Raw genomic sequence first — 15321 nt, 5'->3', positions numbered from 1 at the left:
TGACTCATGACATGCTGGGAGGAAAACTGTACACTTTGTCATTAGAAGTGGTTTGATCTGTACGGTGTCGGGATAAAATATGAGGTAGCTCATCCATTTTTGTACTTATCTCGGGTTGGGTCCGTTTTAAATTTGAGACACCAAAACAGCTCTTCTGTTTCCATAAAACAGCTGCACATTCAGGCCGTGACACACATCGTCAACATGGCCGTGCCCACTGCTTCATCTTTATCCAAACTAAAAGATCAAGTGGTGCCATGCACAAAGAGCCAGCGCATAGAAAGATTGTCATTCTCAGCTTGTAGTCAAAACATTTTGAAACACCAGAGAAAGTGGTCGACCTTCGATCCAATGCTGATGGTGTCGGGCAGAAGTAATTCACATAAACGATGTGCGGACCGGAACAATGAAAGTGGTTTCTTTTAACACTAGCGCCTGCATAGTTTATTCTCTTCCCAAAGCATCTCTCACAACATGGATACAAATTTCAAAATGAAAATGTTTTTTTAATGAACAAAAATGTGGTAAAATATAATAAACAATAAAAACAATGTAATCTGTGCAATGTTTTATTCTACAGTTTATCCAGAGCTAAAAGCCATTTTTGTTTTTTTCAACAAGACAAAAGTAAATCAACAAAAGTAAAGAAAACGAGTCCCTGGGTGAAGCTTCTGAACAGAGTGGATGGTTTCATGTGAGAGGAGCCCCGTTTGTGGTTTGTGAAAACACGTCAGCCGGCCCACAAGCTACCTAAATGTGCCGAGTAGAGCCGGAAAGCACCAATCAACAATAGCCACCTAATAAAATAGACCCATAGACGGGTTAAATGAAAATGCTGTTCATTGAGAAGACCCCTGCAAAAACTCCTACATCACAAGTTTCCCCCCCCACAGATCAGGCAGTGGAGTGGAGTCAACAGAAACTGTGTGTAGGTAGTGGGACTCCCGGCAGCCCTGTGACGCACCACTGACCTGCACATCTGGGTGGCGGTTTAAGCTGTGGCCATTTCCAAACCAAGTCCACGTGAAAAGAATCTTTTTTTTCTAACATATACTTTGTTGAATCATACATATTTTTTTTTCATAGAATTTTGTATAGGTTATATAAAAGGCTCTATTTGAATTTCACCTAAAGCAAACAACCAATGCAGGTGTCATTTCATAAGGTCCCTTAATTGTGTGTTAAACGACGATCTGGGGCGGGCATACATGTTCCTCCTCTTCCTTTGAAGAAGAAGAAGAAGAAGTCGGTAACTTGGTGAGAAGATGACAGCCGGGCAAATTACGTCCCGTCACCTCTGTGACGACGGCCTCGATGCGAAGGTACAGACAGAAAAACAGTTGAGTCTTTACATCCAGAACGCAGTCACAAAGCGCCTGGATGGCTCAGCTCAGTGGAGTCATCACCAGCTTTAGGTGTCCAATGCTCCCTGTGACCGTCTGCCCTGTCCCATCCCCCCACCCAGCCCCCCAGCGCACTGAGTGCACGCACTGGAGGTCAATCTTCCAGCAGGTCTCTGTCCAGATCCATGAAGGGCTCATCAATGTAGCTCGCTATGGCACACAGAGAAGTCCTGTCTGAGCCCAGCAGCACTGACACCGTCTCCTTCCAGTAGCTGAAGGGGATACAGGAGCTCTGAAAGGAGGAAAACCACAGAGAGGATTTAGAACAAAAAGAATAATTTGGACTTAGTGCTTGTTATTGACTGTCTCTTAATTAGCTAGCTAACCACAGTGTGTGGTAACGATTAGTAGCTGCAATAGAGAGGCTGAGTCACGCCCCTTCAGGTGGACCCATTTCGGAAAAAATATGAACGGTAGTCAACGGAGAGAGACAAATATTTTTATATATATTTATATATATAATATTTAAGTAGAAAGACTACACACCCAAAAGTCACATAAATGATGTCACTCTCGCTGAAGCTAAAATGCCTGTGTGTTTCGTACTAGGATGAACTCAAACAAACAACGGGTCTTGCTCATAATTTTGCTTTCTGGCTCATAAAAAGACCAGGAGTCGCTGGATAAAACACATCAGATAAGATAATGTTTCATTTGTGCGTGGAACATAGCCAAATTAGCTAAGTATGTGACGTATATTGTGCGAGACGAGTTCACTGAGTGGTTCGACACAAAACTAAATGATACTACGACAAACTGAGACTTTCTTGACTTGCAAAATTATATTTTAAATTGACAAACATCATATGTGTGATTCATGGTGCAATTCAAACAGGATCAAAAAAATGTGTCTCTTGCCATTGACTACTGTTCATATTTTTTCCGAAATACAGTCCGGTGGGGTCCACCGGAGGGGGAGGGACTTCGCCTCTTTATTAGTTGTGAAGTCACCATGTACTGTATACTTGATAACTGATAATTTCTCCATTAAATAATACGGTATATTAGGTTATAAGAAAGTGGTCAACATCTACAGCTTTTGGGTTGTGTATATACAGTAATAAATATCAGGAAACACTGTTAATGTTGAAGCAGCCATGATTTGTATATTCGGCCACTTGGGGGCAGCAGAACAAGCAAATACACAACATTGACATCACCATATAATATAGTTGTTACAGCAAACAGTTGCCCATCCAGCAGTTCTGGAGCAACATCAGCATTAATTTGGAGCTGTGTTTCCATCCACCTGGTGAATGTTTTGGTCCGACCCAAGTCTTGACAAAAATATCTGGCTCTTCAGTGGCTAAATGCTCCACTATATTCACCAGCTAGTCACCAACTCTGTCTGTCTGTTGCCGTCTGGTGCCGGGCCAGTAGCATACAAAGCTTTCATACTGAAAACGTCTGTGTGCTTCAGCTGGAAACAACGCTGATGAGAGCAGCGAGAGTGAAATAAATAAAGTTGCGAGCCTTAAAGCCAAAACAATGAGTGGAAAAATGATCAAATGCACCGTAGAACTGAGGGGAACTGCAGAGTTGGTGAGAACTGATTGTCACCACAAGTGAACCCTTCCACGTTACAGATAGTCATTGTTAATATAAAAATACTGATTAATGCAGCTTTAATGAAAGGCTAAGTGTGACAACCTCACTATCGGGAAATGCTGACTACCTCATCTTTAGTGAAGCTGCTCCTACACACAACTAGTGAGACTAAGCTACACTAAACTCATCCGTCAGTTTCATTCAACTTAACAGGACCGATAGTTATACAGCACAAACAAAATGTATGTTTAAAGGTTCTATATACGAAATTCAAAGCATTAATATAGCAGCAAACAACTATTTGCAATGTAAAGATATAGTGAATTAATGTCTACCTGAGCAGAGAATGAAGTTGCTCTCCCTCTCTGTGCTTTGTTTACGTAGCTGATCCTGCCACACGTGCCTTTTAGTGCATGCAAGCCTGCCCCACTGGCTAGCTCACGGCCGCCGCTCTGCTCATATGGCAGTTATAGCTGATAACAGCTGACAGGGGCGGCTGTGGCTCAGGAGGTAGAGCAGGTCGGAACTAATCGGAAGATCGGTGATTCAATCCCCGGCTCCTCCAGTCAAAATGTCCTTGGGCAAAATACTGAACCCCAAATTGCTGTGCCATCAGTGTGTGAGTGTGTGTGAGAGTGTGAATGACCATTAATTTACATCCTGATGAGTAGTTTGGCACCTTGTATGGCAGCCTCTGCCATCAGTGTATGTGAATGTTGACTGTCCCGATCAACGGCGTTGTCGCGGAAGAGTAGCACTCATCCTCCGGTTCCCCCCCAGGTAAACACCGTTAGCTCTGTTAGCGCTGTTAGCATCGTTAGCTGCGAGCCGCTTTCACCATGTTGAGAGCCGTGTGGAGGCTCAGAATTTTGAATTCAGCACCTTCAAGTTGACTGAGATAACTCTTGTGAAGATACCATTTGTAATTTTCAGAACTTGTTTTGTTCAAGGGGGCTGGAGCAAATTATTCTGTATCAGATTAATTAAACATAAATTCGCCATATCACTCAGTACTTGTATTAATGAACACATTTACATGTGTTGTATTGTGTTGTCCTTCAAGGGCTATTTCAGGTTTTCTGTGTGCAGCCACTTTGTCGACGCACATACATCACTACAAAATACAAAACAATACAAAACAAAATACAAAACCAAAAGTGAAGTGAAAAATCCTAACCAAAAACCGCAATACAAAGTGCTACTTCCTGTCTGCTTTACCTCAAGATGCAAGATGATATGGAACATTGGGAGAAATATGAAAATTATGATTTTTCATTATTTTTTGTATCTCCCCTGTCCTTTAACACTTGCTACCGCTTTAAGAATGAACCTTTTAGAGAAGATACTTGTGATGGTTGTGTTGACAAATCAGCAATGTTTAGCAGGGAAAGAAATGTTTCTTTGAGAAATAAATGATTGCCAAGGAATTAGGGCTGTCCTCGATTAGTCGACTAATTGACTAAGAGGGCGCAGCCCTACAAGGAACCAAAGTCACAACCAGTTTCCTTTAGTGGAAAACAAGGTAGTTTCCAGGGTTCTTGGACAATTCCCTTCAGTGGAAAGGGTGTTTCACCTACAACAGTCTGCACCTTTCCAAACATGCAAGAATAAGATTCATTTATACAGAACACAACTCAGCTGCATTTTTTTAAATCGTCTGTCTCTTGAATTTGTTTTCCACTTAAACCAATACGCAGGTCTAAACCAGTTGTACAAGCTTGTGTTCCAGCCCCATAAAGCATATGTCACTGTGAAGCAGCACTCAAAGCACTTTAAGTCTTCCCAGCATGCATACATGTGACTTCCAGGATGTTTAGTATGTGAGATAGGAAAGTGACTGAAGGTAAACAGTAGATGCTGAGAGGGGACTCTGCTGACTTGCTGATTGTGTGGACTCTGGTGAAATGAAGATATTTACTGATGCTTCAGTTAGGTTCAGGAAAGAGCGAGCGCTACTCACGTTCTCCAGACAGGTGCTGTCTTTGTCCTTGTTGAGGTAGTGGCGCTGCCAGAAGCGCAGTAGGTTGTGGAAGTTGTTGAGCAGGCAGCCCGGGTACTTCTCAGCATACTCCTTCTCCCGCAGGGCGTTGAGGTAGAAGGGCAGTTTAGCCTTTCTTCTGGCCAGCATCAAGATCACCAAACTGGTGTTTAAACAGCTCACATTCTCCTGCAGGAAAAAATATATGGGATGGATGCAAAAAGGAAGGAAGGAAGAATGAGAGATGAACTATTTTGGATCACAATACATAAATACAAATCAATTCAAATACCAGTAGTTTACATTAAATAGTCCATCTTGAACTGTGAGTTTCTCTGAATACATATGACAAAGTGAAAATGAAACCAGACCTGTGTGAGTGTCTGTACGTTGATGATGTTGATCAGTCGGAAGAGGAAGGACAGCCTGTTCTCGACTCTGGCCATGTAGGACAGCAGGCAGCATTCAGAAAGCACCTCCACCACTGTGAACAATACACAACACTGAAATCAGTGCTTACAAACATATCGTATAGGAATAGCACTTCCATCTATTGGTGAACAGGAGAAAGAAGTATTTTTCTATTTTTTTTAGCATGGTCATCAAATAGAAAATGATCTGAAAACACGACTGCAAATGGTACGATATTTTCAGACTTATCTGGGACTGGATAAATGTTTGTCATTATACTCCGACACTCCTTGATGTCGAAACAAACACCAGCAACTATTTGACAAAATGTATCTATCCTCATGTATGCTTTTATCAAATGTAAGTCCCAAAGGGCTTAATAAAACAGGAATAAGAAAAAACATCTAAATCTAGTCAAAAGCTAGAGAAAAGATTTTAGACAGAAAAAGGTTAAGCAGCGTGTGCTTATTTGTAAATAATAATAATCCACAATTAAAAGCTGGTACTATTCCTATATGGAGCCGTGTAAGTCACTGCATTTTCTACAACACTGTCCTGCAAATATTTCAGAATAAAGCCTTGTGTTAATAAATGAAGGAATTCTGTCCAAAGAAAAAATGCTAGAGGGAACAGAAAGAGGAAGTGTTGAGTTAAAAATAAATATTAACTTTTTTCATGTGACACATTCTACAGATAGACATTGAAACCATAGTAATGTTGCTGGAATGATATCAACATTCGGTCAAATGACCATTTTCACTGTCTATCTTTGCTGTGAGCCCTGTGTCCCGGCCGTATGTCTACATGTGTAAAAATCCCATCCCCGTTTACCTTTGACATCTTCGGTCTGGCTCTCAAAGCGGTCCAAAGAGAGGACGATGCAGCGCACGAGCATGTTAGAGTCCACCAGAGAACTGTTGATCTGCGTCAGGAAGGTCTGAAACTACACAAGAAATATCAAACAATACTATTAGACACACTTGTTCATCCACCACACAGTTAGGACAGCATATTGTTAGGACAGCATATACAGTTTTGTAACGCATTTAAGGTGTGCAATTATACCTTCTCTGGAGTGTTGACATATTTGTTGAATCTTTTGAAGGCATCAATGTTGAACTTCATGAGCTCTCCGAGCAGATCAAAGTAGCTCTGTAAGACATCTCGAGATGTACAGCCGCTGTCTATGATGCAAAACAGGATGTGCTGTCGAGAGACGGAAGCAGAGAGTGAGCAGTCAAAATCAAGGACAGATTTGTGCAAGGTGGACCGTCTTCATATATGATGTGTGGTTGTAGTTTTACCTCTAGTAGTCCCCTCTTCAGGAGGAACATTTGGTCTGCATAGGAGGTGGCTCCTCTGAGAAAACTTTCCACTGCCCTTGCCTGCCAGAATCTACAAACACGACAGAAAACGTCAGCAACGCTATAAAAAGCAGAACTAGACACAAATCTTGAGAAATCCTTTTAAAAATAGCAGAGAGTCTGGTGCTCAAATATGGTGACTCTTTCAAGAAGGACTGACACTAGAAATATCAACATCTTTATCTCCTGCATCTTAACATTTGGCCTACGCGATGCTGACCTGAATGATGAGTCTGGAGGCTCCCTCTTCATGACAGTGAGGAGGCGTGTGAGGAGACCCTTCTTCCCGTCACACACTAGGCTTCTGTCTGTGTTGACCAGTGCTTCCACCTCTGGGATGTTAGCCTTCATGGATATGGCACTCAGTTCATTCAGCTCCTGGCTGTTCAGCAGGAGGTATTTGTTCCTGAAAGACAGGTTAAACATTTTAAACAAACATAACTTGAAAGGAGATCCAAGAACATTCAATTAAGCTTCACTTACTCGTGGTGATCACTGAAGCTCTGAAGTAGCCGCAAGAACTGGATTTTGAAGGATATTTCCTGCACAAGAAGAATAAAGAGTGTTATTATGTGAATGTTAAACTTGAAAGAGTTTCATTAAATGCCCAGAGCCAGTTTCCAAAGAGAGTGTTTTAAAGTACATACTGGACTACAGTCGCAGTTCTCATTCTGGCCGTGGACCACATGATTTGAGGCAGTGTATTTCCTCCAGATCAGCTTGTCAAACAGGTTATTGAGCCCCGGGATGAGACGGAACTCAGCCAGCATCTTGTGGACCTGTGCAGAGACACAAGACAGGGCTCAGTGAAAAACAGTTTAACTCTGCTTAGACTCATCAGTCGAGCTTAAAAAGGGATAGTTTGGGTGTTTAGAAGTGGGGTTGTATGAGATACTTATCCATAGTCAGTGTATTAGTTACAGTAGATGACGGTTGGCACGTCTCCAGTTTGGAGAAGCAGACAGGAGTTACTGCACAGGAGCAAAGCAATGTACTGCTGTGGACGGGACCGGCAGCAAAACGTATTTTAGCCACCTAAAAGAAAGACTCACCTTAAAAAAATCAATATCAGTTTAAGTATACGCTATATTTAGAATATTTTTGCTGGTTTACCTTGCCATGAGACAGCTACACAGTCTATGTTTCCGACTTTGAACTGAAGCCATTGTCTATGCTCTCGCCAAAGCCACCAGAATCCATTAAAAAATACAGTAATTTTGCCTCGCAGAACACGGGGGTTGCTGGTCTACCGCTGCCTCGAACGGTTAGTTTGTTTGTGTTATTGTGTGACTTTGGTTAGTTCAGACTCACCAAAGTCACACAATAACACAAACAAACTAACCGATTGAGGCAGAAGTAAACCAGCAACCCCTGTGTTCTGCAAGCTAAAATTGCAGGTTATTTCAATGGAGTTTGGTGGCTTCAGTTCCCTGTCGGAAAAGTGCTGTCTGAGGGCAAAGTAAAGCGGTGAAAATATTCAAAATATAATGAACACTTAAACTGATATTGATATTTTTAGGTGGCTAAAATACGTTCTGCTGACAGCCCCATCCACAGCGGTGAATTGGTTTGGTGTCATGCAGTAACTCCTCTCTGCTTCTCCAAGCTGTGGGTGTGTAGACCATCATCTACTGTAGGTAATACACTGATGTATAAGTACCTCATACAACCCCACTTTAAAACCACCCAAACTATCCCTTTAAATTTCAAGGAGGGACGAGATGTGTGCTGTTACGTACCTGGTTCCTCTGTCGGCCCATAAGAAGGACACATAGCACATAGAGCACTTCCACTTTATACATGATCTCATGGACAATCTTCATGGACTGGGGCAGTCGATGTCTCAGAGGGCTAGTGGCCAGGGAACTCTCATCTGATGACTCTGGAGGTGAGGAAAAAAAAATATATATCAATCAACGTCCGTAGGATTTAAGCGATGTGAAGAACCGGCAGCAACTGACTCTTGTCTCACCTGTACTGCTTTGTTCAGCCTCCTCAGTCGCCATCTGCATGAGGGCATCCAGGACCAGAGCGTTGTCCAGCCATGTATACCAGTCCTCCAGCTCCTGCAGGAAGTTAGCTCCTGTAGCCTCAGACACCTTTCTAGTGGCCAGCTTACACAGCCGCTCAATGAAGCCAGGGATGTTCAGCAGGGTTACTATCGGAGAAATAGTATTGATAGTTCACAATTTACTGATCCATTCTTTTCCAATATCACAAAATACATTACAGTATGGAGTCAGTAATCTAAAGACAACCTACCCTGGTTGACCTCTGCCCGTGACGGGCTAGAGTTGCGTTTCTGCTGTGCATTTTTGGCCAACAGCGTGTGCTTGTCATCATTTCCTACATCAGGTTCTGAGATGGTGACGGACAGGATGCGGCAGAAGTTGGCTAACTGTTGTTGGTCAAAGCTTTGGACCAGGCCCGACAGGTTGGGGATGCCCTCTAACTGGATCATCTCCTGGGAAAGTCAAACATATGAAGTTTTACTAAACTGAAAGCAGACATTTAACATTTACACATTTAACAAGTTGTGAGATTGACCCTGAATGAATCTGCTACCTGCTAAAACTATAGCCTTTATTTTCTTCGTATTGCAATAAATCAGTTTATGGATGAAAGCTAAAAAGAGGTTACCCATAAAACAAACAAAATATAATTTTAGCCCCTTTTACACTGCCTATTCAAGGCAGGAGTGTCGCCGTTATTCCGCCTCGCTGTTTGTATAAGAGGTACGGAGCGTAATGGGAGGACCGAGTTGTCACGGCAGTATTGTGGAATCAAAAGGGGCTTTGACTTTTCATTTGAAAACTAAAAGCAAACAGCATAAACGGGTATATTGTGCCCTGTATACGTTTCTCACTCCATTATCGTAGCAGTGGTTCATAATTTATTTTGTCAGGCTGAATTTCCTGTGATGTTTTGATCTGAAATAATGACAAATGCCAGGACAGGTTGACCAGGCAGAACATTTTCTCAAGATTTCTCCCTTAGGCCTGGTACATAATCCATGCAAGGTATGACTACGCACACATCTTCTTCTTTAGGACTACTATGGCACAGAGGGAATGTTATGCTGTAATGCTGGGACAAGGTACTTAAAAACAGAGGACACGCATGTGACATTCTCTCACTTTGTGATACAAAGCAGGGAGAGGGGTTCAACTGGAATTACCTTTCCTAAATCACAAAATATGAATCTATCTAAAAAGAAAAGGATACACTTTTGTCAAACTGCTCCTAGTTGTCTTCACCACCAATTAACACAACTAGGACCAGAAATATTAAGGAGAAAACCCAAAGCAACCCCATTTTTCCATTTTACACAAAGCTCCGACATATAGATGATTAAGTCATTGTATTTTTTTAGGAGATGCACAAGCTACAATTAGAGTGTCTATAAACCCTCCACATGAAGGATTTAGTAACACACATAACACGTCTGGGTTCAAGGAAATGTAAAAACAAAGCAAAAAGACGGATTACATAGTACACAATATTTGTCAAGTAATCTGGTAAATTACAAATCTTTCACTATACAGAGCTAAGCAAAGATAGTGATGTGAGTTTTAAAATATTGAAGGGTATCAAGAGAAATTCAACCGTAACACAGAATGGTTCTAAAATAAATGCATGGATGTGACATTTGGGTGTTAGCAGCTCTGCCAGGCATAGTCATTCTGGCATTAGAGGTGTCTGTACATGGACAACAGAGCCAGCAGATAACAATACACATTTATTGGCTGAGCAAAGATTAAAAAAGGATGATATGATATATTCACAGAAAAATTAAGGATTTTGAAGATAATGGGGCACATAATTGCTGGCTTGCCGAAGATATCACAGCATGAATCACAAGTCTGGAGGGGCCATAAACAATGTTTACATGCTCATACTGAGGATTTAATACGGGTGTAATACAAGTATAGCTCTGACCTTTTTGACTCCAAGAATATCTTCAATTAGGGTAGCAGTCTGCAGGAAGGTCTTCTTGTTTGTCATCAGGGTGAAGAGAAACAGAACAAAGTCATCCCTCGCTGCCAGGCTCTTGGTGACCCCCTCCGTCTATGAAGTGAAAGAAAACAATTTGCACTTTTATTAAACCATGCCCAACAGCACATACTGCAAGGAAACTGCTTCTAGTTATACACATGCGCTAAACTGAAGTACGGTATGATGCACCTCTGACATTTCTCTGGTATTTACAAAATGCAATAGGATACTTACACATATACAACAGTTGTAGAGAACACTAAGGCAGTCCTTGACCAAGTCATCATTCACTGTTGTGACAGAAACACAGAGCAAGAGCAAATCGTGAAATTGAAATCAATCATCATCATCATCATGTAAAAACGTGTCAATTTCCCAATAAAAGCAAACATATTCACATGGGTGATGTCACTACTTACTATTGGGTTTTTTCTTCTGCATAGTTAATGTGGGTCTCATCAAGATCTCCACAAGCAGCTTCAGGAAAACAGGAAAAATAGTAGTCAGTGCTGTGAGTAAATACTGTTTTTACATCTACAGTGTCTCTGTAGGAGTTGTTCTACACATGACAACTGATTTTCCAGAGGTAACGGGCTTCAATGTCCAATAATTACAGAGCATCAAGCACTAGGAATGTCAAACTTACATCGACTCCACCGAAGAGGTCAAAGGTGTACGTGTTGGGGAAGGTAGATTCCTGAGCGGTCTTCCTGTCCTCCGTGACAAAAGACATAGCCTCCATGGAGAGCTGGGATGATAATACCTGACAAAAACCATTGTCCACATGTAATTTACAATCACCCAGACTCCAAAGTTAAGGCCCTGACACACCGCACCGTCAGCTCTAGTCTACCCGTGTATTATTTTTTTTGGCCGATTCAGCATATTGAATCGGCAGCGGAGCCTGACGGTGAGAGAGATCACTCCGATTGGCTGTTCAGCTTAAACTAATCAGTGCAACAGAAGAGAAACGGACATGAGGAAAGCAAGCAAACGAGTCAAGAGGGCACACCGAAGGCTCTTCTAATTTTTCACCTTCATCTCATCTGATCATTTCAATACACGGATATTTTCACAATGACTTGGCCATCTAGAATGAAGCTAAGTGGTGAGTGAGAGTGGTGTGAAAATGGTCGGCAAATGCTGCTTTGTTTCATGCAAGTATCATAACAACGGCTTGTATATCCGCAGTCCTCCGCCTTCCAGTTTCCCTTTTTGAATGATAAATACAGATTACTGCCGCCTGCTGATGTGGAGAGTTATTTCCTCTCACACAGGCGCAGAACGTTTGTGCTAACTGGCCGTCGGCTGTAGTCTTTGCGGTGTGTTCAAATGCAACTAATCGCTAAGACAAAGGTGACGTGAGGCGACACAACAGTCGGCCATCATTGCCACTAGTTCTTTGATGTTGGCTTGGTGTGTCTTGGCCTAAAACATTCAGCAACAAGTGGCTAAAACCAGTAATTCCACGGCATCACAATAGGATGGACTAGTGCTGTATGGCTACCTTAAGAAAGCTGTGGGCATGGGAGAGGTCACTGTTGGGATGGCTGCTCTCGTAGAGCCTCTGCAGCAGAGTAGGGATGCCATGCCACTTGGCCCGTTTATCTCTCTCCTGGAGCAGGCCTCCTGGGAGCTGAGAGACATAAACAGAAGCAACCTTAGATAGTGCAACATACACAGTAAAAAAGTATGGTTATTTGCATTAAGATTCAGAGAGGTTTTAAAAGGGTCTGTTTTTGCTTGTACTAGTGGATGTCAGGCTGTAATATTGAGAAAAATGTACATTTTATTTTGGCCTTAAAGGGATAGTGTGGGTGTTTTGCAGTGGGGTTGTATGAGGTATGAGGTGATGGTTGGCACGCCTCCAGTTTGGAGAAACAGACATGAGTATTGGCACGGGAGCAAAGCAATATAGTGCTGTAGACAAGGCCAGCAGCAAAACATATATCCACCTAAAAGAAATGCCCACCTGAGATAAGGAAGAAAACGATATCCATTTAAGCGTACACTGTATTTAGAATATTTTCACTGCTTTATCTTGCCATCAGGCAGCCCTTTCTGGAGGGGAACTGAACTGAAAGTGAAACTTATTTATGCTCTCTTCAAAGCCACCAGACTCCATTGACAAAAACAGTATAGATACGTTTCACTTTCAGTTCCCCATCAGGAAATATTCTAAATATAATGTACACTTAAACAGATAGATTGTTTTTTTCTTTATTTTAGGTGGCTAAAATATGTTTTGCTGCCGTCCACAGCAGTACATTGCTTTACTCCTGTCTGTTTCTCCAAACTGTGGGCGTGCCGACCATCATCTACTGTAGGTAATACACTGACTATGGATAAGTACCTCATACCCCACTTCAAAACCCCCAAACTATCCCTTTGATATCATGTTTCATACAGAGAAAAGCACAGTGTGCTTTGGAGTAAAACAACGATACGCAGTCTATAAAATGTATGCATATGTTGTCAATCAAACTGCATATGAAAACCCAGTCTCAGATAATCTTCCCTCCTTGAAAACCTGTGTACAACGTTTAACAAAAACAAAAGTTCACAGAGAATAGGAAGGTTGGGAGTCTTCTTTTAAAAGAGATTATAGTTAAGCCAAACCTTATGTCATCTAGCATTACTTACAGCTGCAACAAGGAGAACAGAAACTAAAGTTAAAAGTAAGAACATAAACACATTTGAGTTTAAAGCCCCCCTCCAGTCAGTTTTACTTCCTGTTTTTTGGTTAACGTTCTTTCTCAAACAGATAATGTGAGTGTGGTTAATAGTCATAAGTAATTTGTTACCATGGCAACCAGATTGCATCGTTTTCAACCCTGTTTAGATGAAACCAGTTTAGATTAATTTAGTGTTTATCAGCCCACAAATGAGACAAGAATTAGCGCAACACGCCTACTCTCTCTCAATCGCTCTCTTCTGTACCGTCTCCTCCTGGCGAGGCAGCCGTCTGGCTGCTTCTCCACGAGGAGCTGCACCTCTGCTCGCCGGCCACAGTGCACCAGAGGACGGATAGACATGTTGCTATGGTCCGCCGTTTGAAATGCAGTTTCGGGACGTTTTGGAGGTGCACCGTCCACCAGTACCAGCCGCTCTCGCCTCAGTTCCAGCACCGACACCGCACCGGGCTCCACTGCGATTCGTTTACTTCTCTAACCGGCCTTTTCTCTGGTTTTCTGTTGGGTTGAAAGTTGTGCGCTCCCTGTCGTCGGACCCGTTATAGGCCCGCAAACCTCCGTTATCGGCTACTTTCCATTTTCGTACGGTAAAGAAGAGAGCGAGTGAGAGAGATAGTGTGTTTTGTTAATTCTGCCCATGGGATTTTGTATAATTCACTGCGTTGATTGCATCCGTTTACCGGACACACAAATGCCATGGTAAAAATAAACACACTAAAGTAAGGTGGAGGAAAATAAAAATAAAATGAAAACCCTCAGTTAGCTAATACAACAAGTTGGGCTTGGTAACTACACCTAACTATCTAACCAACTAGAAAGACAAACTGACACAGATGAACAGATTTATCAGTTTACTGCTGATCAGACACAAATGAGCATGGGTGCACCTGCGTTATCTGGGAGGATGACGTATGACCTGCAGGTTCTACTATAGTCATACGTCATATTCCAATTTTATCAACAACCTTCTTTTTTCCACTTTGAGCACCAAATTGACTTATTTGTCAAAAAACAGGGCAAACAGTGTGGTTAATCAACTTAGTCAGGACTCTAAAAAAATATGAAATATCATAGAAATGTCACTGGAGGGGGGCTTTAAGACTCTCACTTGATGACAGAATAGCTCTTCATATTTTCATATTTGTGGAGCTATTAATCGAGTATATGGGGCGGCTGTGGGTCAGAGGGTAGAGCAGGTCGTCAACCAATCAGAAGGTCGGTGATTCGATCCCCAGCTGCACTGGGTCACATGTCGATGTGTCCTTGAGCTACACACTTAACCCCAAATTGCTCCCGAAGGCATAGCCATCGGTGTGTGTGTGTGTGTGTGTGTGTGTGTGTGTGTGTGTGTGTGTGTGTGTGTGTGTGTGTGCGTGTGAATGAGTATTTAGATTAGATCCTGATGGTCAAAGTTGGCACCTTAGCAGCTTCTGCCATCATTGTATGAATGTGTGTGTGAATGGGTGAATGCTCACATGTAGTGTAAAGCGCTTGGAGTGGTTGGAAGACTAGAAAAGCACTATATAAAAGCAAGTCCATTTACTATTTATATAATGCACATCTGTGCTTCATATTGAACGAATGCAGAGAAGTTTAGTGTCATGAATGTTCCCTTACAAAGTCATAAATTGTGCTGCAAAAAGGACAAAGGGAGTAACCTTCTTGAAGAATGTTTTTGAATTCTTTAACAGCAGTGTTTGGCACACTAACGATGACAGATTTGAAAGATTGTCAAATTCAGCATTTTCAAGGTTATCAGGGATGTTTTCATATTTAAGGATGTCTGAATCAAACTAACATCTCACATTTACACCGAGACACCACCTTGTGAAAACTGCAAGTCAGCAAGGAAGATAAAAGGCACGACAGTCTGACTGCACCGGAATAAAATGTTTTATCAGCTTTGCAATTTAAGGGCTAAAGTCACG

The 15321-nt window shown here is 42.0% G+C and overlaps 1 protein-coding gene across 1 annotated transcript in view; it reads right to left on the bottom strand.

Annotated features, from left to right (window-relative positions):
• Positions 1 to 420: 420 nt before the first annotated feature.
• trpc4apa (transient receptor potential cation channel, subfamily C, member 4 associated protein a) overlaps positions 421 to 15321 on the bottom strand; it is a 16750-nt gene continuing 1849 nt past the window's right edge. Inside the window, exons 2-18 of the mRNA XM_037794427.1 lie at positions 12208 to 12336; positions 11347 to 11463; positions 11120 to 11177; positions 10935 to 10990; positions 10644 to 10772; positions 8967 to 9168; positions 8677 to 8862; positions 8444 to 8586; positions 7352 to 7483; positions 7188 to 7246; positions 6925 to 7110; positions 6645 to 6735; positions 6406 to 6546; positions 6172 to 6283; positions 5301 to 5413; positions 4912 to 5118; positions 421 to 1635 (exon numbers count right to left, since the gene is read on the bottom strand). Coding sequence (XP_037650355.1) covers positions 1498 to 1635; positions 4912 to 5118; positions 5301 to 5413; positions 6172 to 6283; positions 6406 to 6546; positions 6645 to 6735; positions 6925 to 7110; positions 7188 to 7246; positions 7352 to 7483; positions 8444 to 8586; positions 8677 to 8862; positions 8967 to 9168; positions 10644 to 10772; positions 10935 to 10990; positions 11120 to 11177; positions 11347 to 11463; positions 12208 to 12336 — 2199 coding nt within the window. The 3' untranslated portion in view covers positions 421 to 1497. The remainder of the gene's footprint in view (positions 1636 to 4911; positions 5119 to 5300; positions 5414 to 6171; positions 6284 to 6405; positions 6547 to 6644; positions 6736 to 6924; positions 7111 to 7187; positions 7247 to 7351; positions 7484 to 8443; positions 8587 to 8676; positions 8863 to 8966; positions 9169 to 10643; positions 10773 to 10934; positions 10991 to 11119; positions 11178 to 11346; positions 11464 to 12207; positions 12337 to 15321) is intronic.

The sequence above is a fragment of the Sebastes umbrosus genome, chromosome 1, assembly GCF_015220745.1.
Source record: "Sebastes umbrosus isolate fSebUmb1 chromosome 1, fSebUmb1.pri, whole genome shotgun sequence".
In the NCBI taxonomy this organism is placed as follows: Eukaryota; Metazoa; Chordata; class Actinopteri; order Perciformes; family Sebastidae; genus Sebastes; species Sebastes umbrosus.
The sequence above is the reverse complement of the archived record's forward strand: the minus strand, read 5'-3'. Positions and strand labels throughout refer to the sequence as shown.